The sequence below is a fragment of the Cyprinus carpio genome, chromosome B1 (assembly GCF_018340385.1).
Source record: "Cyprinus carpio isolate SPL01 chromosome B1, ASM1834038v1, whole genome shotgun sequence".
NCBI lineage: Eukaryota > Metazoa > Chordata > Actinopteri > Cypriniformes > Cyprinidae > Cyprinus > Cyprinus carpio.
The window spans coordinates 2,787,120-2,813,033 of NC_056597.1; the positions used below are offsets into that span (position 1 = coordinate 2,787,120).

General features: G+C 37.2%; 2 protein-coding genes across 2 annotated transcripts in view; one reads left to right on the forward strand and one right to left on the reverse strand.

Annotated features, from left to right (window-relative positions):
- The window catches only part of LOC109092473 (lipopolysaccharide-responsive and beige-like anchor protein), a 251,762-nt gene that overhangs the window by 76,960 nt on the left and 148,888 nt on the right, over positions 1 to 25,914 (reverse strand). The window contains exons 37-40 of the mRNA XM_042716239.1: positions 12,024 to 12,148; positions 11,660 to 11,674; positions 6,444 to 6,584; positions 4,397 to 4,533 (exon numbers count right to left, since the gene is read on the reverse strand). Coding sequence (XP_042572173.1) covers positions 4,397 to 4,533; positions 6,444 to 6,584; positions 11,660 to 11,674; positions 12,024 to 12,148 — 418 coding nt within the window. The remainder of the gene's footprint in view (positions 1 to 4,396; positions 4,534 to 6,443; positions 6,585 to 11,659; positions 11,675 to 12,023; positions 12,149 to 25,914) is intronic.
- LOC109062115 (protein mab-21-like 2) lies at positions 1,263 to 2,882 on the forward strand. The gene has a single exon (XM_042716238.1). It carries the CDS (start codon positions 1,625 to 1,627, stop codon positions 2,702 to 2,704), a length of 1,080 nt encoding a protein of 359 aa, XP_042572172.1. The 5' UTR covers positions 1,263 to 1,624; the 3' UTR covers positions 2,705 to 2,882.

Here is a 25,914-nt window from a genome sequence, read left to right on the forward strand (position 1 = left end):
TCAGATTCACATAACTCATGTGAGAATAGAGCAACGATGGAACAAAATGGAAACAACATTTTTAACAATTTAAGAAAGTTGTTTTAATGAAAGCAATGAATGCAGAGAGCAAACGGAAAGCAAATGCGTTAATATCTTTAAAGTTAAGCAAATAAAGAGTAGAGAAATATACGCCCGCGCGCACACAGTGGAGAAAGTACATGCATCAAAACAAAAACTAACGAAGTAAATAAATACATGTTTCTTTGAGACATATGAAAGTACGAATCCAGCTTTCTGGAAAAACAAATGACAGCCCAACTTTATTTTTTTCCTCTTTTTATTATTTTCTTTCCTTTCTGTTTTTTTTACGTTCTTTTATTTTCCTTACATTAAGTGCATGAATAAGTTAAATCCTGAACATATTCTGTAAATAACACACGTGCAGGATCACTGGAGCACTGTCATCTAATTACAATATCACAATGACACATCAGTCTCTAAAACGTTTCATTATGCTCTTGATTTTTGTGACTATGGACGATACGATAATTTTCAAATAAAACTCTATAAGCATTGTCCTTTATAAGACCCTTGATTGTAAATACGAACAGGATAGAGAATTAGAAAACCGTTCAACTAATCTGCATCGGTATGTTTTAGGCATCATCTCAATATTACAGAAGCTACAACTCCACTACCATGCGACCATGAGCACACACACACACACACACACACACACACACACACACACACACACACACACTTATTTGATCGATTTGAAGCAGTATCCAGATTTTTGAGCATAGGACAAATGCAACACTAGCAGTGCGCGGTCAATAACTTTACAGCGGCAAAAACTAAATACCTTTTTAACAAAATTAGCAGACAGTTCTTAAAGACCAAAGCTTAATTCTGTGCAAACAAAAATATGTAAGTAAAATCGCACCTAAAAAATAAGCATTCAAAATTCAGTATTATTTTCACCGTTTCCTACTTTACGACCAAACGTGCATACAGCGAAATAACAAACACCCAAAATGTCAAATCGTTGTAATGTAGGCTAAAGAAAGTAAAAGCTTATAGCTGAAATATGTGCTCTTAATGCCGTCTGTATAGCCTAACCTGAAGGCGCCGCGGCTCGAGCGCTGGATGTGCAGGAGGAGAGCGTCTCTCCAGCGCACCGAGGCTGCGATTGGCCAACTGCACTGACAGCTAGTCCGCTGATTGGCCAGAAAGATATGCCCGTCCCCTTTCCACTCCAGCTAGAGGACCATTCATAAACTAAACAATTCCAACACTCACGGCTGAGTCTGGACAACTGCACACTGGCGCACAGTTTTCACGCGCAAATACAAGTGAGAGAGATGACATGACGCGCGGAGATTTATCCTGCAGCTGATACTGGCTCGGAGAACAATTTAAACCCTTTAAACCTTTTCAAGTCGAGTTGGAAAAGTCGCACTGCGTTGCATCCATCCGTTTCCTGGTCCAAACTTGACGTCTATCCGCTGTGGGCGCAAACTTCATCACCTCATTTTTTTTTTCACTTTGCTGGGAGTTGTGCCTCTGGCTTCACCGGTAAGCATTGGATCCATCGGCGTACTGCGAAACTCCGGTCTACGGTCCGGATCTGTGCCCCAATATGATTGCAACGCAAGCAAAGCTGGTTTACCAGCTCAATAAATATTACAACGAAAGATGCCAGGCGCGCAAAGCGGCCATCGCCAAGACCATACGAGAGGTGTGTAAGGTGGTGTCGGACGTGCTGAAGGAGGTGGAGGTCCAGGAGCCCCGTTTCATCAGCTCCCTGAGCGAGATAGACGCGCGCTACGAGGGCATGGAGGTCATCGCACCCAACGAGTTTGAGGTCGTGCTTTACCTGAACCAGATGGGAGTCTTCAACTTCGTGGATGACGGCTCTCTGCCGGGCTGCGCGGTGCTCAAACTCAGCGACGGCCGTAAGAGGAGCATGTCCTTGTGGGTGGAGTTCATCACCGCCTCCGGTTATCTGTCGGCGCGAAAGATCCGCTCCCGCTTCCAGACGCTAGTGGCCCAGGCCGTGGATAAATGCAGCTACCGGGACGTGGTTAAGATGGTGGCGGACACGAGCGAAGTGAAACTGCGCATTCGGGAGAGATACGTGGTGCAGATCACCCCGGCCTTCAAGTGCACGGGCATCTGGCCTAGAAGTGCTGCTCAGTGGCCCATGCCTCACATCCCGTGGCCCGGGCCGAACCGGGTGGCGGAGGTGAAAGCGGAGGGTTTCAACCTCCTCTCCAAAGAGTGCTACTCGTTAACGGGAAAACAGAGCTCGGCGGAAAGCGACGCCTGGGTCTTGCAGTTCGGCGAGGCCGAGAACAGGCTTCTGATGTCGGGCTGCAGGAAGAAATGCCTCTCTATTCTAAAGACTCTCCGCGATCGACACCTCGAGCTGCCGGGACAGCCGCTCAATAACTACCACATGAAGACCCTGCTGCTGTACGAGTGCGAGAAACACCCGCGGGAGACTGACTGGGACGAGTCGTGCCTCGGCGACCGTCTGAACGGTATTCTGCTGCAGCTCATCTCCTGTCTGCAGTGCCGCCGGTGCCCACATTACTTCTTGCCCAATCTAGACCTGTTTCAGGGTAAACCACACTCAGCTCTGGAGACAGCGGCCAAACAGACCTGGAGACTGGCCAGAGAAATCCTTACCAACGCTAAAAGTTTGGATAAACTGTAAGATGCAGAAGGAGGACATTTTATGTCGGTGAATATTACCGGACGTTCGAGATCACAACACTGAAAGTGGAGAGAATGTGATCACGGTGCTCTCCGATTAATGAAAGCAAGAAAATAAAAGATTAAAATAAAACTTAAAAAAAAAAAAAAAACCCCGAAGCATTTGCTTTTGCCAAGGCTCAAACGGGACATTGCAAGAGAGAGAAATGAAGGTACATTTTAAACTAAGTGTAATGATTTTGTTGTTTGTTTGAACTGTTTTCACAAAGTGAAAATTTTATTTAAATATATGCACAAGATCTTTAACTGCAAATTACAAAATGTAGCGTGCCAAGTTCTTTTTTTTTTCATGATGTGATCAAAAATTGCAACGTGTAATAAAATCATGACACGATGAAATTTAAACATGGCATTCGTCATTACTCAATTAAAAATTCCTGGCATTAATGGGACTACAATACATAAACTAGATGCATAAATAATAAAGGATATATTTTGGGGATTTGTTTTCGCTAGTTAAACAAAAGCATAGCTAAAAGTAATATTAGGACAGTGTGTATTTGTGGCCTGCTCATTCAGTTTAACTCTTAGAAAACGAAACCTAGAAAACACGCGAGGCCTGTTGCTGTAAATGACAATAATATTTATTAAACAGACACTAGCAACAAAATAAAGGTTATCGTATTTAAAAAAAATAATAACAATAATACATCGCACTTTAGTGCAACAACCAAGGCCATTTACACTTCTAAACAAAATGTTAAAAATAACGGACAGACGATCGCTTACATAGACAAACTGTACTTAATTTCACAGATGAAAACAAAATCATACATTTGAACTTTTTTGACTGAATAATAATAGGCTAATGTTCTGGATTAAAGAATTCTGTTAATTTACTCTGGAAACCCCGGTTTAAAAAAAGAAAAGAAAAAAAACATTTTGGTTTTATTAATTATTGCAAAAATAAAAGCAGCCTATTATAATTAAAACGCGTATTGATGTTTTGCAACAAACAAATAATAAATAATCTACTAATACTAATGTAGCTATTTTATTATGGCAAAATAAACCATTTTACTTCACAACTCCATTACTTCAGTAAAAACTGAAGTTAAAAAAAGTTAAAAAAGCTTTTAGGAAAATAACTGTATTGAAAGCAAGATATTTCAAGTACACAAGTTTCATAGTTAAGGAAATACTTAAAGTTTATACTTTGTTCTTCCAAAGGCAAAACAAAACTTCTAGTCAATGAAGCATTCAGAAGATTGTAACAAATTAAGACATCCTCTTCAAGCACTTGCATTAATAGTCAGGATTTTTGGTGGCACACCTCAGCTACACGCCAGTGATGATGGCAAGTTACACTTTAATAGCCTTGACCCACATATGTTGTGAACAGTTGAAACACATGCAACATGCTATAAGAAAAGAGAGCAAGCTTTTCTATCAGCAAAGCCTGTTCTGTCTTTGTGTTACGATATGGCCATGAAAGATAACATGACCACAAAAAGCCATTACTCACAAACCCTATGTGGAAAGGTAGTTATATATATATATATATATATAAAAACATACCAGTATTGTGAAAGCACATTAGAGGACCTTGGTTATACTACGGTTAGTCACCTCATTTTTAGTGTGCACAGCTCATGGGACAATTGGAGTCATTTTGGATGAGAAACCCTCTTACCTTGGGATCAATGTTCTTAAAACTCGGGTCTTCTTCATCCACCTCAAAGTATAACTCCAGGGCCGTGATAGACAGTGTGCCTTTTACCACCACAGCGGGCGCAACCAGCTGTGCGCTGGTGCTCAGGTTAACAGGCCCTACAGATCACAGAAGAGCACAGCGGTTAGTGTGTGTGTGTGTGTGTGTGTGTGTGCGCGCGCCTCCCCCATCCTCTACTGCCCTTGGCATAGAAACCATTTCAAAGGAGTACAGAGTGTTTACTTGAACACATAAACTCAACAAGGGCACATATTGACTTCCTGATAGAACATCTTTAGTTTTAATAAGCTTGGGGGGAAAAGCCTCTAAAGTAAAGCTACATTCATTTAGGATAATAAGTATGATTTCAAATGATCACTCAATAATACAAACACTATATGTATTTATTTAGGCTTATTGCATGCAATTTATTTTAATTGTATTATTTAATTTAATTTAATTTAACAATAAAATGCCTAACAAGTGTAAATTGTGCAATGCTACATTGCCTGTCATAATATTACAGCTTTGTTATTATTACTGTAAGGAACTAAAGATTTGTTGAATGTAAACAAATAAAGCATTACATATTACTTAACAATTAATTCAAGAAGTATTTAATTAAAATATATTGCATTTTTAAAAAGCAAATTAGTTAAACTAATCCATAAATAGGATTATCCCTACACAATGGCATATTTAAGCGCTTCATCTGTCACAGAAACGGTATAGTCGCGATGTCAAAAAGCGCTGAAATCCGCTGTCAATCAGCGCGCATTGATCGCAGTCTTTGGGTTTAATCTGTCATCAATCTTAATTTATGCCAGCATGACAATGTTGAAGGGTCGCTCTGGGGAATTTCTGTCTTTCTACATGCGCAAAGCATCGGATATGCGCCTGCAAACTGTCGTTGCAGTCAGTACGACCACAATCGCATGTTTGATTTCCCCAAGCACCCTTCAATTCACAAACGCATGGCATGATCAGATAAGTTCATCAGCATGTAATACGGCTGAGAAATAACATGTTTCCCCCCCGCTAAACCGGAACACGTTTCAATTACACTTGAATCAAACATCTTGCTAAGTGGATGATCTGCAACGACGCGAATCTTCACAATAACTTGCACTTTATTTGAGAGAGACTGCATTTTATTGTAGAACAGACTGCCTGGCCAAATAAGATCAAGAATTTATAAACGCATTAATGAAAAAGAATAAAAGTGTAAAAAAAAACCCAACAAAAAAAAAATACGATTGAACAGATTATTAACCTGTAGACTTTTAAAGAAAAATATAAATGAATACAAACATTAATATAAACATAATTGTGTTTAATTAATTATCCTCCTCGTGCATTTATAGTCCTGCTTTAAAATATACACTGTTAAAAGCTTAAAACAATCCCATTTTAGACATTTTTATTTTTACTTCATTACTGAAAAATATGAAATCTAAGTAACGTGTTTTTCGGAAGAAACTTAGAGGTTCTAACAAAATTAACAATTTTCTTCTTTTGCACGTCAGATTCGAATACTATTTGTTAAAGAAATAAAATGAAAGGAACAAATTTAAGCATTAGGCTACGTTTCAAATATTTGAATATGCTTTTTACCCCAACTTTATGTAAAGCTAAAATGATTGAATTATTAGTTGTTTTAAAGCAAGGACTAGCTCACTGCTGACTCCTGTCTTGACTGTGGGCCTTGGAGCGCTGTTCAGCCCTCGCTCAAATCTAACCCGATCACAAGCCGCTAATGAGAGAGGACTGCTTCAGACAATGGTGTGATCCCCTCATTAACGTCCGAGAAGAAGGGGGGTGACACGCCATCTAAACCGCCAGAGCGCGACGCAACAAACTAGAACGCTGCCATAATCAGCGGAGCTGCCAGTGCGCGCGTCCACCGTAGAGAGCGTCGTTTATTATAAGTGGAGCGTTGTACAACATGCAAATGCAGCATATTTCGTTGAAGAGGAGAACGTTCTAGTCATAGACTGTCGTGGCGCGCCTCTAGGCTGTTGTTCTGTACCTGTGAGGTTCTCCAAATCTTTCTCCTCCAAGGATGAGAGAGTGTCATCGTCCTCCAAGAGCAGCTCGCTCTCCGAATTCTGCTTCCCCAGCACTGAACCCCTGATGGACTGTTTGCCTTTCAGCACGTCCTCCTCTGGAGCTGCACAAAACAAAACACATCACGTTCCTTCAAGACAAGCGTAACCGCGCAAAAACTTTAAACGACTGTCAGTTTACTTCTACTCGGGTAAGTTGACTTAAAATAAAAATAAATAAATAATGCGCTGGTCGGTAGTATAGCCTATTATAGACGCATGTTAATTGATATTTTATAATAAAATTCTAAACAATGAATAAACAAGTGTTAAGCGCATCATTTTTGTCCTTATTGTCCTCGAGTTGACATGAAAACAACACATCCAAACCATATTAGCTATGGTTTTATCTATCTATTTTTTATATTTTTGGATCCGTCTATAAAATGTTCATTTTCATTTGATAGTTTGAATATTTAAACAGCTCATTTACATAACGATGGCAAATAGAATTGCCGTGGAGAAATGAATGGGTATTTGAATAAGTCGAACTTTGTGAAAATATATCGCTGAGTTTTTCCCACAACTACACGGTTATTTGGGACACGGTTCTTTTTCTTTCAAAAATTAAATTTGGCATGTTGTTTTCCATGATAATCAGAAATAATAAAACATACATAATCAACTGACCAAAGTGTGCATGTGTCCATAATAGACGTTCTAATTCAATTAGTTAATCTACAAAGGACGTGCTTGTTTATGGAACTTTCTTTTATTGATTTACAGTCTAAAAACTAATATTTATACTAATATCTAATAACAGAACTACTTGTTAACATTAAAACCTTTTGAATCGCAATTAAACTGAAACAGACAAACATATATTCAGCTCCATATGCCAAGCTTACCCCTGACAAAAATCAGAAGTGGCCCTGTCTGATTTCAACTGTACATGACTTGAGGTTCCGCATAGATTATTTAAGAAAAATGGTAATCTGTAAACATTTACAGAGCACTGCATTCCCAAGTGGTGAGGGGCAAAAACGGCTCTACAGTAGAAACAAAGGCAATCTTTCATCTATGTAAACAGAGAGAGGTGACGGGGCAGTCTCTCATCAGACTGCTTCTGGCCTGTAGTGGAGCTACACAGAGTCCAGTCCGGAGCCATGTGACCTCTGCCCTCTCTCTCCAGATACACCACCTGAGGGGGTTTGAATTTGCACTTGAAGCAAAACCCTGAGACAACTCTATAAATAGAGCCCTAAACCATTAGGAAAGCAGAGCAAAGAAATCTCTTGTCATGGAAAGTATGCTGGCGCACTGATATTTAGAACGGTCTTCCTGTAATTAACTCTCCCCAGAGAATTTGTAGTTAGCAGCAGTGAAATTACTACCAGGTTCCTAATACATACCACATGCCTGTGTGCTCATGCCAGACAGAGTGGACACTAGGATGTGACAAAAATAAGGTGATACTTTTGTGAAGTCAACCATAATATGTTTTCCCATTTATTTACTATTGTGTCTGAAGCTAACTGATCTGGAGTCACTTCTTCCCAATGTTTTATAATATAGTACATGCCAAACTGCAATAAATGACAAAACTCTAATATATGTTATTTCAAATCACAACTTAAATTGCAAGAAAACTGTGAGTTGCAAATTCACATTTTTAACAACTCACTCTGACGAGTAACATAAACAGGAAATTTTAGAGAGAATGAAGAACAAATATTAGCACGAATATGTCAGACAGTATAAGAATAAAAAAAATAATCAAACAGAAATAAGATAAGAAAGTCTAGCTAGACAAAATTATTAATTTTTATTTAATTTTTTTAAAGATTTACTTTAGGCTTTAAAATGATTTGTATTCATGTATTCTGCAAACCCACTTAAATAATGTCATTAAATCAAACATCATATACCTAGACTAAAAAAAAAGTGTTAATAAAAACTGTAGTGAAGAACAACTCTACCAGTGACCTAAACGAGTCAAAAACCCATGTTGTAAGATTACATTCATACATCAGATTTACTTAAAAAGCTCATTCATTCCCCTCATTCAGCAAATGCAAATGTAAATACATGCATTTGCGTTACTCTTTTAAGCTCTGTTTCCTTTTTCCGTGCAAGTTCAAATGCTCATTTATATGTGACTACGGAGGCAAAGCAATTAAATTGTCAGAATTAACAAATTTGTTTTTAACGCAAGTGCAGCCAGGAGTGAAGTCAGGAGGTGCGTATTGATCACAGGAACAGAGACATTAGTCTTCAGTTATTTGCACTGCTATGAGTTGCCCAACATCGTAGCCCGCACCTAGACAAATCAATCCCCAGAAAAGATGGCGCTTTCCAGCCATAAATACATATCTTACCAAACTACCAGCCATCCGCCTTAGGGGTGTAAATCGGGCCACTGTTTCCTGGCTGGCGATGAATGATCGCAATTGTGCATGCCGAAAAGGAGAGGTTTTGATATGATGATATATTTTGAGTGATGAAAAAATAATTTGCAAACAAGCCTGTCTGTATTCATCAAAAAGAAATGCTGTTTCTTTTAAATGCATATCGCAGTTATTTAAGGGGGGAAAAATGATATGGCTCATTCATCCAAATGTAAATTGTATATATATATATATATACACATACATATATATATGTATATATATATATATATACACATACATATATAAATTCAAAGCATTGCGCAAAATCTGACTACTGGATTGCTGAATATGACACACACACATGGACACACAATCATGACTTTCTCTTCCCCATGTCATGAGAATAATCACAGCCAGATATGACCCTTGTGCTCTGTTTAAAAACGTGAGATCTTGGCCAAGACTTTCATTCCACTTCCGCAACAAATTTAGGGTCAGCAGTAAAGACACAAGCTTTCTATGGAGGAGGGGGTCATCATGAGCATCAATTAGCTGCTTTCTGCTGTTCATTCACTTTTCATAATTACATCTTGTTATGAGTTAAGAATCGTATACTTCATTAAAAAAAACCAAATTACTGATTAAATATGCACTTGAGACATAATAGTTTGTGTGTGTGTGTTAATCCTGTATAGGTTTTTAGATAAAGTTGAAGACAATTAATATGCACATAAATACTTGATGGAAGGATTGATTATTTCCTGTGCTGGATGGTCACTGGGGAAGCGTTTGAGTACAATGAAGGGTTTTAAGGCCTCAAACTTTTAGGTTCCATTTCAAAGGTGATCCAAAGTATTCCTTGAGGAGCACTTGAACTTAACCAAGTCCGAAGTTAGCAAAAGAAAAATGGAAGAATACAGAAAAGAAAAAGTGGAGGACGGAGCAAAAAGAGAGAAATCACTGGGTCTCCTCAGGGCCCTCCATTCAGCTGCATATTATGACCATTAGGGCGGCACATCAGTCTCTGAGGATGCTGGGATTCTGAGCACTTATTGCTTTTAGATCACATTCTTATTGACTTCTGTCACATTGGTCGTTTGTCTTGAGGACCTGTGTCATTCTGAGGGGGACTAAGCAGTGACATATTGGAGACATTTTTTCTCAGAAATGGCCCCGTTTCCGAGGGGTGCAATAGGTTAAGCTGCTCAAGTCCAAGTGCTGAATGGCACTGATTGTAAAGCCTGCTATCTCTCAGTGTGAGTACTGTAAAAACTCATCAGAAACAAAGGTGTCTGCAAAACATTTTAACTCTCACATGTTGTATGCATTACTGCACTGCATGAAGTGATAGAGCAGAGCTCAATTCAAACATAACAAATCAAAAAGAGAAGGAGGAACGGGTTAAAATGAGCTTGCTGTACATCTAAAAGTAAGGAGAATGTGTTGAACACAGAAGCAATCATCAAGACATTAAATGAGGATGGAAAAGGGAACACAAGCTCCTGATGAGTTTAATAACTAAAAGTTTACTTGCAATAACAAAGGATAAAAACCAACCTAGAATGGATAAATCATTATACTTTTATCAATATGTGGAGTTCATTATGGAATACATGAAGCATTTTCCAAATGTGATGACATATTTAATAAAGAAAACATAATGAGAAAAAATATTAGGTTGTAAATTATGCAGATTTTATATAAATCAAGTCATTGGGTGGAAAACAACTGAAGGGGCTCGTTTTTTTCATTTCTGTACTTATACAAGTGAATAATTAAAAATGCATGCATTCATTTCTCTTAGATGCAAAAGGAAACTATGTTTGCAACAATATTATGCCTACATATGCATGCATCTTTTCATGACAAAACTGGCTTACATTTATACTCTCATATTCTAGAGTATTTAGAAACTTATTCGACATTGCATGATAACAAACAAAATGTTTTTTTCTTTATGGTTTTTCCGTGCAGCAAAGTAGTTGTAATGTGTCTTAAATTATATACTGAGATTCACTAGTAGATACTGTCTAAAGTAGAATTGAGAAGCATATATACAGTACTGAGGAGTCACTAACTATAAATAGTGACTCTACTAACTAGATTTTTCCTCTGTTTTTTAAACAGTACAGATTTTTCAGTGACAAGCTATAATTTATCCTAAGCTACTTTATACGTTTGCAATGTAGCATGAAAAAACACTACATAACTTGTTTTAAATTCAAGTACTTTATTTATGTTTCATTTTGAACCAGATTAAGCTATTTTATTTACACATTTATATTTTTCTACTTAATTTAAATATAAAAAATACAAATCCTGTACATATATATTTTATCTAGATTATATAAAAAAATCATCCAATGCACCTACAATTTCTACGAAGTGAAAATCTCTACATAAAAGTCCTCAAAATATTTAGTTAAGAGCTTCTGCTTATTGCTGTTTTTAGTCACTAAAACGGTTTGTTATATGTTTAACGCTGTCACCCAAATTTAACTTCTTGTAACCCAAAATCCATCTTGTTTGTAAAGTAGAGAAATACAGCTCTGAATTAAATAATATGTATATATCTTACATATGTATATAGCTTTAAAATAGTTTATTTTCTGTAAGTAGCATGTACTGTAGATAAACTCCAAAAACAAAACTCATTTGGAAAAGTAGAGAACTTCATTAAATTATGAGTAACTTGTAAAATGGCAAGCTACAGTTTTAAACTAACATCCCCACCACTGATCTAACACATCTAATACAAACACAAAGAACTTTGCTATTAGCTCTTCCATTAACTTCACAGCTTTGCTCACCTTTAATACCAGCTGCTGACATGCATGGGAAGGAAGGAACACATAGTGACAATTTAAGAACAATTAGCCCTACTTAAATATTAGAGCTAATGAGAGAAACTGCACGTTGTAAATAAACAAATTAGCAGCAAATTACTATCATAATATTATCAGAGAGACAAAGGCCTCAGGACAGTGAGAGAATTTCATTTAATGTGTTTTTTAACTGAGTATTGTTGCACTATAAAGATTTTACAGTGACTTTAACTTTTACAGCCGTGTACCTGTTATCACGGGTTCAAGTGTTACAGCTCTACAGACTGGGCTGTGTTTTGTGTGTGAAAGAGTGTAGGCGCATGATATTATGTGACTATGCATTACCCACCATGCTCTGCTGCAGCCTTGAGCGTGGCCTCAGAGTGTGTGGACCCAAACGGGTTCCTGATGAAGCGCCGGCGTCTCCTCAGGTCATCCTCCCAGTAGTCCAGGCGCCAGAACTCCCGCGGTCTGCTGCCGAAAGGAAGAGAGAGAGGCAAAGAGAGAGAAAGAAAGAGAGAGAGAGAGAGAGAGAGAGAGAGAGAGAGAGAGAGAGAGAGAGAGGCACATATGTTAGCAATTAGCCAATGCAGTGAGAAGTGGCACAGGCAGAGCTGCATAATACTGGCCTTGTTTTGCTGCAGCCTTCTTCAGTGCAAAGTGCACTAACTAAAGAACGCATAATATCAGATAGTTATGGTAATTATGATAATTATTGTTAATAATAAAATCTACCTGGGCTTTGAAAGTATTTGTAGCTAAATATAAAAAATGGTTATTTAGTGGGGGTTTTTTTCAGATTTATTTAAAGGGCTATTTTGCTTTAGTTTTCAACATATTAACAGTATAGGAATCATATTAATGTCAAGCAATTTATAAAATATTACAATTTTTATACATTAAATCAACTATTTTTTCCCTATGTTTTGAGGTGAACACTATACAATACTGCACAATATAATAAAGGCTGGATTGCAAACATTGTACATTATTTCAGTAGATAAATTCTGTATAAATATGTATAGTTTAACATTACGTAATCAGATTGATGCACTAAAAAGTGTCCGAACACTAAAAACGTATGGCTTTCACCAATAATAAAATACAACAAATCAAAATAATAATAACCACATCCAACCAAGAATCAAGAAAGTAGACATTTTTCAAGCTAGACATTTCACAAAAAAAAGTTATATATCAAATAATACAATTATGACAAAAAAGTATAGTGCATACACATGCTTATATAAAAACACATATAAAATAAAATAAATAATTAGCAATTTATCTACCTAGCATATAGCAGTGAAATAAAACTGTTAAAATGATACATGGGTGTTCTAATTTTAGAAGTCACATTTGCACAGAACTCCAGAAATGTTTGTCCTTGGGTGTAACACTGAAGAAGAGGCCTAGATTTTTGCAGCATCTCAAGAAGGTGAGATGAGAGCTAAATACATCACACTGAGAATCAGCCTGCTGACACAGCAATCCAGCACACACACACACAGAATGAGCCAGTGCTGTGGTTCCAGGCTCATTTCTAAGCCCCGCAGGACACCTTACAGCAGGAATGCTGAGGAGAGGGACCACATTTGACTCAGTGTCCTTCGCCTTTAGCCATTTCCCCTCCAATTTGCACCTCTTACCACTGTAAAGAAAACTAAAGTTCTTCCTCACTCTTTTTCTTTCCATCTTGTGCTTTTGTGTTTCTCTAGTTGTGTGCGAAAATGTTTAATGAAGGTACAGTCAGGCGAACGATTATAAGATATTACCCAATTTAGATTCAAAGGACTTTAATTAAAATAATCTCTTGAAATATTCATTATTTTTAGCCCCCTGAGGTGCAGGGAAAATACATTTCCAGCACCATAAATGAGTGTAATCTCCAAAAGCTTGCTTAATTTGAAATAGAATGAACTAATTTCAGGCTAAGGGAGGGAGGGGTGTAATTTGTTGAATTAAAATTTAACTCTTTTTTTTTTTTTTTTGCGGTGATGTGAAATGGCATGAGCAATTAATTACACACATGAACACAAGAGAAAAATCAATTCTGAACCTAAAAGAAACCCATGTACAATTTTAAAGGAACAAATAATAGTTTTGTGAATCAGTGATCATATGCCATCCAGAAGGGCTGATCCCAGAGCGGCCTGGTGGATCATCTGTGATCCAGCAAGTGAAAGGGGCTTGTGGTGGGGGGATGACAGCGAATGGCTTTAGCAGTGGCTCTGTAGCCGTCCTCCGGCTGATTTACTGTAGGCGCTGTGAAATATAACTCTCTAAGTCCATTCTGTTCTGTGGAAGTGAGAAGAAGTTTTATCGTGCAACAGGGCCTCCACACCCAGGCCAAATAAATCAGGATAACGGCCACTTAAGAGCCCTCCCTAGTGCTCACCTTCTTTTTTTACGCCCGCATACTTTAACAATCGCCAGCAAACACGCTATTATGACCTAAAATACCATAGAAGTGGAAAAAAAAGGGAGAGTGAAGGAAAGTATTGAAAGAAGGAGTTGAGAAAATAGATAAATCAAAGAGTGGTACTGCAAGTCTTCTCAGAATTAATGATTCTAGGAGAAATAAAAACAGACAGAAATACTTCTGGAAATAGTTATGGCATGCAAAATACACATTTTAAAATCCCACTTAAAATAGCTTCTCAGGCGAATGGGGCCAAGAAGGTTTGGGGCTATCCGAGCACTGCAGGTTTTTCTCAGAAGTGTGATCGATTCGCTCTGCTGCAAAAGGCTCAAAACAAATCCCATCTCGTAAAACTAAAGAGAGCGCTTAAAACACGAAAATAAAAACAATTCTACTCTTCGCTTGAAAAGCTCACCGGCTCGACTAATAAGAGACATTAATAACTGATTTATTTAAGACAGGAAAAGGAGATGTAATTTAAAGGGAGATGTGAGTTTTCCTGGAGAAGCACAGCTCCTTGGAGACCATTTACGGCTCAGGCAGACAGCAATGCTTTTCTGTTAAATGTTTCAAAGGAAATGTTTACACACAGACATGAGTAAAACCAAAAAAAAAGAAGAAAAAGCCCTTAGAGTTACAACTGATATGTTAGTAAAGAACAGGAACCAAGCACGTACTGTACATGCACAAAACACATGCAGTAAAAACAGTGCATGACTCCAGTCTCTTGGGTCCACCTAATCACTAATGAATGAGAGTGTATAAATACACCAACAATACAATAACCAGGACCTGAACAGTCCCCCCTTAAAAGTGTATCCCACAGAGTTGTTTTCTCAATTCCTACCTCTAATTGCATTCAGATGGAACTAAAGTATATTCACTATATTCCTACTTTGCAGTCACTTGTTTCCCAGTGTAATGTAATCAAGCACTTGCCTATGTTATAAAGTGTAAATATGCATGAATATTTAAACAGTAGGAATGCATACGGGTAGTAGTATTAGAGGTCCAACAGAGTGCAACCTTGACCACCCACTAATTTAATTTCTGCTTAAGAATTAAAAAAAAAAAAATAAAAACTTCAATAAAGAGTTTTAAGCCAAACCTTCCAACTCTAGGATGAATCACATCACCACAAACTTTAAAAAAATGCAAAGGTCTTTTATGAATGAAGGAACTACAATCCCATGAAGCATAAGGGATTACATTGTCAAATAAAAAAGGGTGTTACAATATAAAACTGTTCAAAAAGAAGAAAAAATTCCAGGGCTCCAATAAGGCTCCAGATTTAGACATTAATGTAAATAAAAAATAAAAAAATAAAAAAATAAATAAAATATTTGAAATCATGCTAGCAAATAGGTGAATAATGATCCAGGGGACTTCCCAGTGCTACATGAGTATGCAAACACAACTTAAGAGAGAGATATGAAAGGGAGTGCACTCACGACAATTGTAAAACTGTACAACTCTTAATTGTAGCACTAGTGGAACACCATAACGAAAGGACAGCAAATAATAACAGAATTACTTAAAATAAACTACAATTCTCAACATTATTTTATGAGTACAACCAGGGGTAGGCGATATACCGGTGATTAACCGGTACATGATTAACCGGTAGAAATTTGTCAACCGGTAGAGATTTTGGACTATCCTCTTTTTCACAGTTACGCACTCTTGCTGTGCTACGTGGTCACGAAACCTATCCTTTGCATGAGTTTAAGTATTGCGGTTTAAAAACAAATGATTTTGAGCCCATAAAATGCAATCAGCAGCAAAAGATAACTAATTTCGCTGTATGTGAAGATGGTGAGTTATTTTTGCCACTTTATGGGCCTTGAATGGTTATACACACACTTATGTGTTAAAATGCCCGCCTTTGCAAGTATCCTCATAAACACAGTAATTTAAGTGAAAGCAAACAGCTGAGAAAGAAAACACAGGCGTAGCAGTAGTAGGTTCTGGGCAGCTCTTAAAGTGACAGCAGTCTAAAATTACTCATATCATGATATTGGATTTTGGTCATATCGCCCACCCCTAAGTACAACTATGAATTACTGTTTGGAATTACTGTTAATTGTTTTTTAAGCATTCAGACAACTTGCTCTTTTTTCAAGTCAATATTCAATTGCTTTAAAAATAAGTTGTTATTCGCTACAACGGTTCTACCTTTATAGCGAATAACTGTGTTCTGGAATTATTACAAATATGCACGATATTCACAATCAAAAGCCAAAATTCAAGACTGAGGAACTCAGCAGACACATATCCATTAAACAACATGAAGAAAACAGTGGTAGGAGAGAGACAGAGAGTTGGGTTCATTCCATATAGTCCCGTCTGTCCGTGAACAGATTTCCCTCTAAGCAGCAAAGAGGTGTTTGCATGTGATAGTTTCCTCCATGTAAATAGCCACTCAATCATTCTGGCTTCCAACGTTCATTAATTAAAATGATCACCGAAGGCACAGAGCAGATCCAAGGAGCTCCTCTCCTGTCAGTCTCTGAGAGAGCAGAGATAAAGAGAGGATCAATCTGTCTGCAATACAACACCACGCCGGCCACTGCAATTAGTCTAGCAGCTGGAAACGCGTTCGCAGCCTCCACCGCCGCCCAGACAGTGTGACAATAGAGCACTAATGAAGGCAAAGGAAGCGTGTGCGTGTGTGTAATCCAACCGCCATCAATCCCAGCAGCAGAATCAGCTGCACATTCCATGCAGCAAGTGTTTTCACAGCATTAATGAATTATTCATCCACCCTCCCCATCCATCCATCCATTCCTTCTTCCAAAGGGGGTTTCTAACAGGAATTACGCCAGCGCCTTCTCAAGACAACGACAATTACAAAACACAATAGGCCTCTAGAACCGGGCACGTATCCATGCCGCACGGGCGCAATTAGTAATTAGTACGCTCGTAAAGCAGCCATGACGGAAACAGACCCATAAATGGCAGTGGGGAGTTGAAATTGTCTTATTGCATATGCCGAAAGCAACACTCGAGACCCTCCTCCAAACGTGCTTAATGTGAACCACATTTGGCGAGAATTTAACACGAGCTGGGACTTTTATAAGCGCTTGTTAGGTGTAATTGGAGTCTTTCTTCTCACCCAGTACCAGTGAGTGCTGGGTCGCTGGCTGTAAATCTGAACCGGTTTACCAACAGAGATGATGAACGGGGGGCTAATCGTAATGCAGTTTCATACAGATGGTGACTCATTGAGTTAATGAATAAGGGAAATAGATCGGAGAGCGAGCAGTAAACAGTAGGACAGAGAGAATCAACAGAGAAGAGGGTCATGTTTTATAATCTCCTCTTTAAAGCTTCTATTGCACTCCTAAATTGTAGGTTTGCATAAAACAAGCCACACTTCAAGTCTACTTGACTCGAGGGAGGTGTCATAATAAACAAAGCATTTAATTGGGCCATGTGTTGAGAATTTCAGTGTGTGTATGTGTGTGTGTGTGTGTGTGTGTGGATGTGGGATTAATGAGGTGTTTTTTGGAAGTTGCTGAAACAGAGAGGCTGGCTTGTGCCGCCACACTTCAGAAAGGCATCAGTCTCACACTCCAGCAGTGTTATAAAAGCCTGCAAGGGTTTTGCTCCAAACACAGGCTCTAAATTACACACAGGTACAAGTATACCCACATATGCCCACTCAAGAACAACAGGCCTGGAGGCTTGAGAATACTTTTTTCAACACATGGGTGAAAACACACATTATCAGGACTTTTAAAAACATTGGTGTAGGATTTACTTTGAAATTGTTAATAAATTTAACAAATAATTACAAAGAAATGACAAGAAACATTAAACAAAAAATTTTAAGAAGCAAGACAGAAATATAGTATTTTCTTGTAAAACGTAGTCCTAGGGCTGGGCGATAAATCGATAACGATAATTATCGTGATATCGTTTTTTTGTGATAAAACGATAACAATAGTTCGATACATGTTCAATGTAATATTAATATGCCAAAAGCATATTAACAGCGCTACTCATTTGAACAGGGCCACACGAATCATTATCCGCTCTGCTCAAAGTTCAAATGGCTGCAAACTGCGAGCTCACTAGAGCAGATGCGTTTAGTCGCTGATGAGACTAAACAGTGGTGCGAGATCCAGTGTGAAGCGCTTGGATTCAGGTAAGAACACAAATGACTAGTTAAAAGCCAGATGAATCAGCGCTGATAAACAGGAGAAACACTGTGACTTTTCAATCTACAAATCACCATCATTTGCCATGGATTTACTGTAGTAACACTAAATGATATTGTGGCAGAAATGTGGGTATTCGTAATGAATGTTATTATATTATTAATGTAGACGTACTAAATGTATTAAAGTAGTAATATAATATAATTACAGTATTTTTTTTGTGATTAAACTACAGTGTTTGTGCATTTATTCTAAATGCATTTACCCTAATATTACTTTTTTTCATACAAATACCTAGAAACCATATAGTTAAATTGTAACCATGGTATTGAGGTGCTATATGTGTGGTTTTAACTGTGTTATCATGATCTAAATGTATGGTACTATGGAAGACCAATGGTTAATAAAAAAAATAAAAATAAATAAATAAAACAAACAGTCAATTTCACTGTATAAAATTAAGGTTGCTACAATTTTTACTGATTTTGATAATGAACATAAATTTTTACCACTGCATCCTAACTGAAGCTACTACTACTACTATCAAATGAGCATTTCCTAGAGATAAAAAAAGTAATATTATTATTAATATTATCAGGCAACACAAACCTGTTTCATGATTTGAAATTACTTTGTTTAATTTTGAGATTATTTTGCATTTATGAGATTAATTTTTCTATTAAGATGTTTATTTTGTTGAGGAAAAATGACTGGAAAAGTGTTTGTCATGTTCTGACCATAAAGAGTAGTTTAAAACCACAATTAATAGTCTGGTTTCCACAACTTTCACTGAGGAGCAAAAAATCTGCCTTTAAACTTGAAAGAAATAAAGATCTGATATTGATTGTGATAATTATCGATATAGACTGATATAAAAAATAAATTATTGTGTTTTTTTTTTTTTTTTGGCCATATCGCCCATTTAACGTAAATATCACTTGTAAACCATATCTTTTTCATTGTGTGTAATTTCCAATTCAGTTTAGACAAATTATGCTAAATATATTGATCTACAAGTTTCTTGAATGTAACAGAGGAGAAAAAGAACAAGAAACAGAGAAAAATAAACATTGCATACGTTGACATGAAATGACTCACGAAAATCGCCTTGATTAAATGGCTGACAGTAAATAATAAAATTAGATACCAAATCACCTTCCAAAACATTCAGACGTTCTTCATAATGTCATTTCTCTATGAGGTCTGTGCTGCTTATCTTTACAGGAAAGCATTCAGACGCTCCATTACAAAATGCTGATTTTGTCAGTGTGTGTCTAAAAGTTTGCCTCCTATGATGATATTTTTTTTTTTTTTTTTTTTTTTTTTTGACAAGGACAAACGATTGCCATCTATCAAGATAGAGAAAAACACATCAAACCCTCGTCTATTGGTACCTGTGTGGCCTGTTTATGAGTTTAAACCCATTAAAAAACATTGAAAGCTGCCGCAGGATGCAACATCATTTACAAAAAGGGCAAAATGATCCTGCAAGAGTGATGATCCGTTCAAAAGCTATACATATGTGCAGGCGTGTGTATTCTGGGCTGATATTACATGGGGTTCATTTCTGGCATGGAGATTATGTAAATGACAATAATGTGACCTTTAGCATAACAAACGGGCCAGACAGAGCACAAGTTTCATACATCACTCCTGCACAGGGCATTTTAGAGACAACTCGCAGTCATTTATAACCTTTTCCTGTGGATTAATGCAGTTAGAGTCGGTGTGAACACATCTCTCTTTGTGCCTTTTTCATTAATGCCTGCGATTGCCACTGCTTAAATTGCTCTGTATCGCTGAGATTATTTCATATGATTTGCATAAGCCATGTGTTTATGGAAACTGAACGGATGAATTGAATATTTGTCATGCAGGAGAAGGGCAAGCTCGGGTCTCTCTGTCAAACTACTGGCAATCGTGAGATGCGTGGCCGTCTGGAGTCTCAAATTAAACTGAGAGAGAGGAAATCAGAGTGACTGTGTCTGATTAAGGTGGCAATGTCCATGCAGAGCAATTGGAGGCAGTGATGTTGACTCTGTGCAGTGTATGCTAATGTCTTTCTAAAGGTAGACATAAGGTCAAGAGCTGCACATGATAATGACATCAGTGACAGAGCATCTGTGCTACATGTTAAAGGAGAACAAATGGCTTTTCTCTGCATTTTACTGGTTTGTATTTATTCATGCATTGCTTACTGTCATCTTTTTAATTTGCATTTCATACATTCACCATGGCCCATAGTGCTTTCTACAACACTGTCCAGATCAAAGAAAGAATGCTAATGAACAGTTTTTAAAACTTTTAATTCATTCACTGGGTCAAAAAACTATAATGGAAAAACTCTATTGCAAATTCTGTAATACTTATGGTTCATTATGCAATTGTGGTGGCATTTTAACAAAACACACTGATTAATTAAAAAAATAATATATTAATTACAATAATACTAATTGTCTGCAAGGTCACAAAAAAATAGTAATAATAGCTACCATGCTCTTTTGACAACTGTGTCACTCCAAATAAATAAACATTTTAAAAATGTAAATAAAATCCCTCCCAAACATCAGGTATCTTAAATATTACGTATTTTGAATTTAATTAAATCTCAAGATCATCAAATAACAAAAAAAAAAATATATATATATATTTTTCTTGCCAAGGGTCACCTATTCACCTATTTTTACCTAATTGATCAAAATAAAGTAAAAATCAAGCAATACTGTCAAATATTATAATTTAAATGGGTCAAACATGGGTTTCAGCTGTCGCATTCCTTGTGTCAAGCCACTCTTGAACAACGAACAGCATCAGAAGCGTCTCGCCTGGGCTAAAGACAAAAAGGACTGGACTGCTGCTGAGTGGTCCAAAGTTATGTTCTCTGATGAAAGTAAATTTTGCATTTCCTTTGGAAATCAGGGTCCCAGAGTCTGGAGGAAGAGAGGAGAGGCACACAATCCACGTTGCTTGAGGTCCAGTGTAAAGTTTCCACAGTCAGTGATGGTTTGGGGTGCCATGTCATCTGCTGGTGTTGGTCCACTGTGTTTTTTGAGGTCCAAGGTCAACGCAGCCGTATACCAGGAAGTTTTAGAGCACTTCATGCTTCCTGCTGCTTACCAACTTTATGGAGATGCAGATTTCATTTTCCAACAGGACTTGGCACCTGCACACAGTGCCAAAGCTACCAGTACCTGGTTTAAGGACCTTGGTATCTCTGGTCTTAATTGGCCAGCAAACTTTCCTGACCATAACCCCATAGAAAATCTATGGGGTATTGTGAAGAGGAAGATGCAATATGCCAGACCCAAGAATGCAGAAGAGCTGCCACAGACTGATCGACTCCATGCCACGCCGCATTGCTGCAGTAATTCAGGCAAAAGGAGCCCCAACTAAGTATTGAGTGCTGTACATGCTCATACTTTTCATGTTCATACTTTTCAGTTGGCCAAGATTTCTAAAAATCCTTTCTTTGTATTGGTCTTAAGTAATATTCTAATTTTCTGAGATACTGAATTTTGGATTTTCCTTAGTTGTCAGTTATAATCATCAAAATTAAAATAAATAAACATTTGAAATATATCAGTCTGTGTGTAATGAATAAATATAATATAAAAGTTTCACTTTTTGAATGGAATTAGTGAAATAAATCAACTTTTTGTTGATATTCTAATTATATGACCAACACCTGTATATATATATATATAATATATATATATATATATATGTATGTGTTTTTTTTTTGTTTTTTTTTTTTTTATATATTATAAGTATGTATGTAGGTATGTTTTTTTTTATGTATTGTGAATATAATAGACAAGAAAAACAAAAGATACAGAGAGAGAATTTCAGAGAAGGACAGAAGAAAAAGGCCATAGGGTGAAAGCTGTAGAAGAGAGAGAAAGAAAGAAAGAAAGAAAGAAAGAAAGAAAGAAGACAAGAAAAACAAAAGATACAAAAGAAAGAAAGAAAGAAAGAAAGAAAGAAAGAAAGAAGTAAGAGAGAAATATGGGTGAGATGGGTAACGGATGGCCCATCGTGCTCCAGGGCGGAAGAGAGAATTTTATGTGTCCCTCTTTCTGCTTTCGCTGCAAAAGCAAACTGCTGGGTCACAAAGATAAAGGAGATTTTTTGGTAAATGGTGAAAGTGTCGAAATAAATGACCCGACCGGAGCTGCGTGTAATTACTGTGGCCCAGAGAGTAACAATCTATCACAGTAGTGAGGGGGTGACAGAGTGCTAAGGGGTTAGTCAAAGGAGATAGCCTCTGACTAACTACTGGACCTCAGCAATCGATATTTTCCTGATGTTGTTCCTGGGAGAGAGCGAGAAAGAAAGAAAGAGAGGGGGGAAGAAGGCCTTAAAAACTTCCCAAATGGCTTTTCATTCAAATATTGATCAGGGCCTCCTATCGTGACCTTGCTCTGTCACGGCAGTATACTTTCTTAAGGGCATATGAAACTCATAAATCTGAGTTGCTACAGAGGAGAAGTGTGCGTGGTGTTGTGTGTAATGGCTCTCGCTGCATCAGAGGCCCGTTTGGTACTTTATGTAGGGACATTCCATTATAAGGCCTCCTTTGAGAGGAGGATGATGGGAAAGGCTAAGGGACAGATAAGACCCCTTGAGTGTTAAGAATCACTCTGTTTCAACAGCCAAAAATACAGAGAAGCATGCTGTCTCTCTAATATTGGCACACCAATTTGTTTTTAAATATTTAGCTAAAAAAACATACTTAACAGAATCGCTTTTAGACAACAGATCAGTAATTGTGCTTCCTGTAGCCATCATTTTTAGACCTTTCTACTTGCATTTAGTCATTAGCTTGAATAAGGCAGGGACGGTCCACTTGTACATATATGAATGAAAGAAATGGACTCATACATATATGAATGAGAGAGCACTATATTAAAGATAAATTATAAGTAAATAAATAATGATAAGCATGCATGCACACTATTTTTGTTGAATGTTTTTTTTTTATGTGCTGTGTAATTTAAGTAGTTATGTTTTTGTCTTAACCCTTTCTCAAAATTCATTTGCGCTCTGTCTTTTTGCGCCTTCTCTGGAGTTAACACATCCTGTGTATGGACACTCTCATATGTGCTAAATGCTGGTGAAAATAATGTCATAATTATAAAAATAAAAAAATGGTCTCTATTGACTCATTTTATTAGGGTTACATACTCAGCAGAAAGTTAGGTCACACTCATGAACGATCATTGTTTATATTAAAGATCATTGATGTCACTTCAGAATACACATGTGCATCCCTAGTAATAGTAATAGATAATACGTAGGCAGCATTATGTTGTAATGCTTAATTAATTTGAAACAACCCAATAAATTCACTAAGTATCTTATCTTTGCTGAAGGTTGAAGGTTGTCCCATCTTAAAGAAGTTATTTAAGATGATTTTAATAAAGAATTTTTTTTTTTTTCCGAAAATGTAAATTCTTCTTGGTTTTTGTCTTAACATAGCGCAGACCTTTACATAACCTAGGAAGCATTGTCGGGAAAACAAAATATTCTTAGGAAGAAAATAGCGGTGAAGAATAATGTTTCGTGAATCCGGCCCCTAAACTACTGTATCTTAACCAGAAGGATAACTCTGTCAACCTACTAGGGATGTAACGATATCAAAATCTCAAGATACGATATTATTGGGATATGAAGTCAACAGTATGATATGTGATGCAATCTAAGAAAAACCCATCAATATAACAAATATATTTTAAAAACTACACTTTTGCCCTTCAAGACCTATAGTTTAATATCGAGACAATTTAGCTATCGCAATATCTCGATATTGATAATACTGTTACATCCTTACAACCTACTTTACCAAAAAAAAGATTATACCGGTTAGTTTCTTCTATGATTCACTGGTGAACAGTAATGACTAGCACTAAACAGCAGTGTTAAATAGCCTAGACAAACAAGGAAATTACTAGTCTAAGCTGATCTTTGAATCAAAATCATTAACGGCAAAATGTCTTTTCAGCACTACTTCTGCATTTTCAGTGGAACAGTTGATGTGACTGCTGAACTCTGGGAGTTCTGGAGTATGTGGAGTCTGTCATGCTAACATATGGACAACATCAGCGCTACGGGAGCCGTTAATATGTCCTTCTTTGACACTTTGTTACTATTTCTTACAGTCTGGGCCACTGTTGTGTATATACAGTCAGAGCTAAATGTTTTCATTAGGACATATTTTAATCCATTTCCATAACGCAAAAGAGGAGAGCTGTGAGAAGCCATTTTCGCATCATTTATGTGATATATCCCAAGGAATCTGCAGCTGTCAAACCTTTGCATGCTCTCTGGAGATTTACAGATAGACCGGGAAGACATTGCAAGCTGTCAAGCTTAAGGCACGGAAATGGGGCCGATACATCGGCTTAGAAAAGCTCTGCATGTGAAAAGCATGAATGTGTTGCGAGTCGCCCACAGTTGACAGATATTCAACATAGCTAATCCATGTTTACAGCTAACGTCTCAGGTAAGAGGTTGTATGTCTAGGTGAATCGTGGCGGTTTGTTTGAAAGGTTTTGAGATTCTATGGAAGAAAATCTCATTTGTTTTCATCATAGATGAAGAAGGGAGAAAAGAGAGTGGAACAGCTGCTCTCTCTCTATCTGGCCCACAGTCTTGTGGGATGTTTGTACATGGTTTCTCAAGTGTTTATAGCCAAACCGAGCCATTAATGGTACTTGTTAAACAGCTTATGAAGAAATGTAAATAAAAGCAGGACGTGTATATGTTATGACATACTGTAATCTGCTAAGTATCTTGCCTTATCTTTGCCAGGACCACGCAGGCCAAGTTGATAAAATCATTTATAGTTTGTCATGAGGAAAGATGCGGAGAAGATCGTCATTGTCAACTTTCTCATGGTACTCTGCATTCTGCTTGTATAACTCACTCTTTTTTTGCAAATGAAAAGTTTTTTTCTCTTTCTTTTTTTCTGTGGAACACAAAATTAGAAATTTCAAAGAATGCACCACCAATTTCAATTACAGTTACAATGAATGGGGACTGAAGCTTTCCAGGTACAAAAAGGATGCAAAAGCACAAAAAAGGTGATCTCTAAACCTTGTGCACTATAAGTCTTCTTAAGCCATGCGACTCAATAAATCATGTTTGAATGAGAAATGAATGACTCCTGTTTCTGAACAATCATTCAGGGCTGCATTTTCCAGAAGCATTTTGCCCAGAAGGATGATTTATTATTATTGTTTTTTACTTCTCTCCTGAGTGTGTCAAAGAAAGTCAGGTTGGATGACAAGGCTTTTAGTAAATAACTTATATTTTGGTCTGATTCTCATAGAAAGCTATCACATTGCTTCAGAAGTCTTACTGCAAGCACCATATCCATCACTTTCATGACACTTTTGCAGTGCTTTATCATTATAAAATGAATAAATAAACAAATAGAATCGATAGATAGTCTTAAAATAATATGGTTCATAACTGGGTCATAGAAACTGATCTGAGCCATCTGAAGCTCTTTGGGAGACTGGATCTCTGCTTACTCTTGAATGTAAAAACAGCTGAAGAGAAAGTGAAGGTCAGATAAAACTGAGGCCCTTGCAGCTAAAAATGAAACTAACAGGAGGGCACTCGAGATCACTCTGTTCTGATGTACTGTACAA

What these genes read in the sequence shown, in the direction of transcription:
- LOC109062115 (XM_042716238.1), top strand. Translation starts at nt 1,625, where the DNA reads ATGATTGCAACGCAAGCAAAGCTGGTTTACCAGCTCAATAAATATTAC.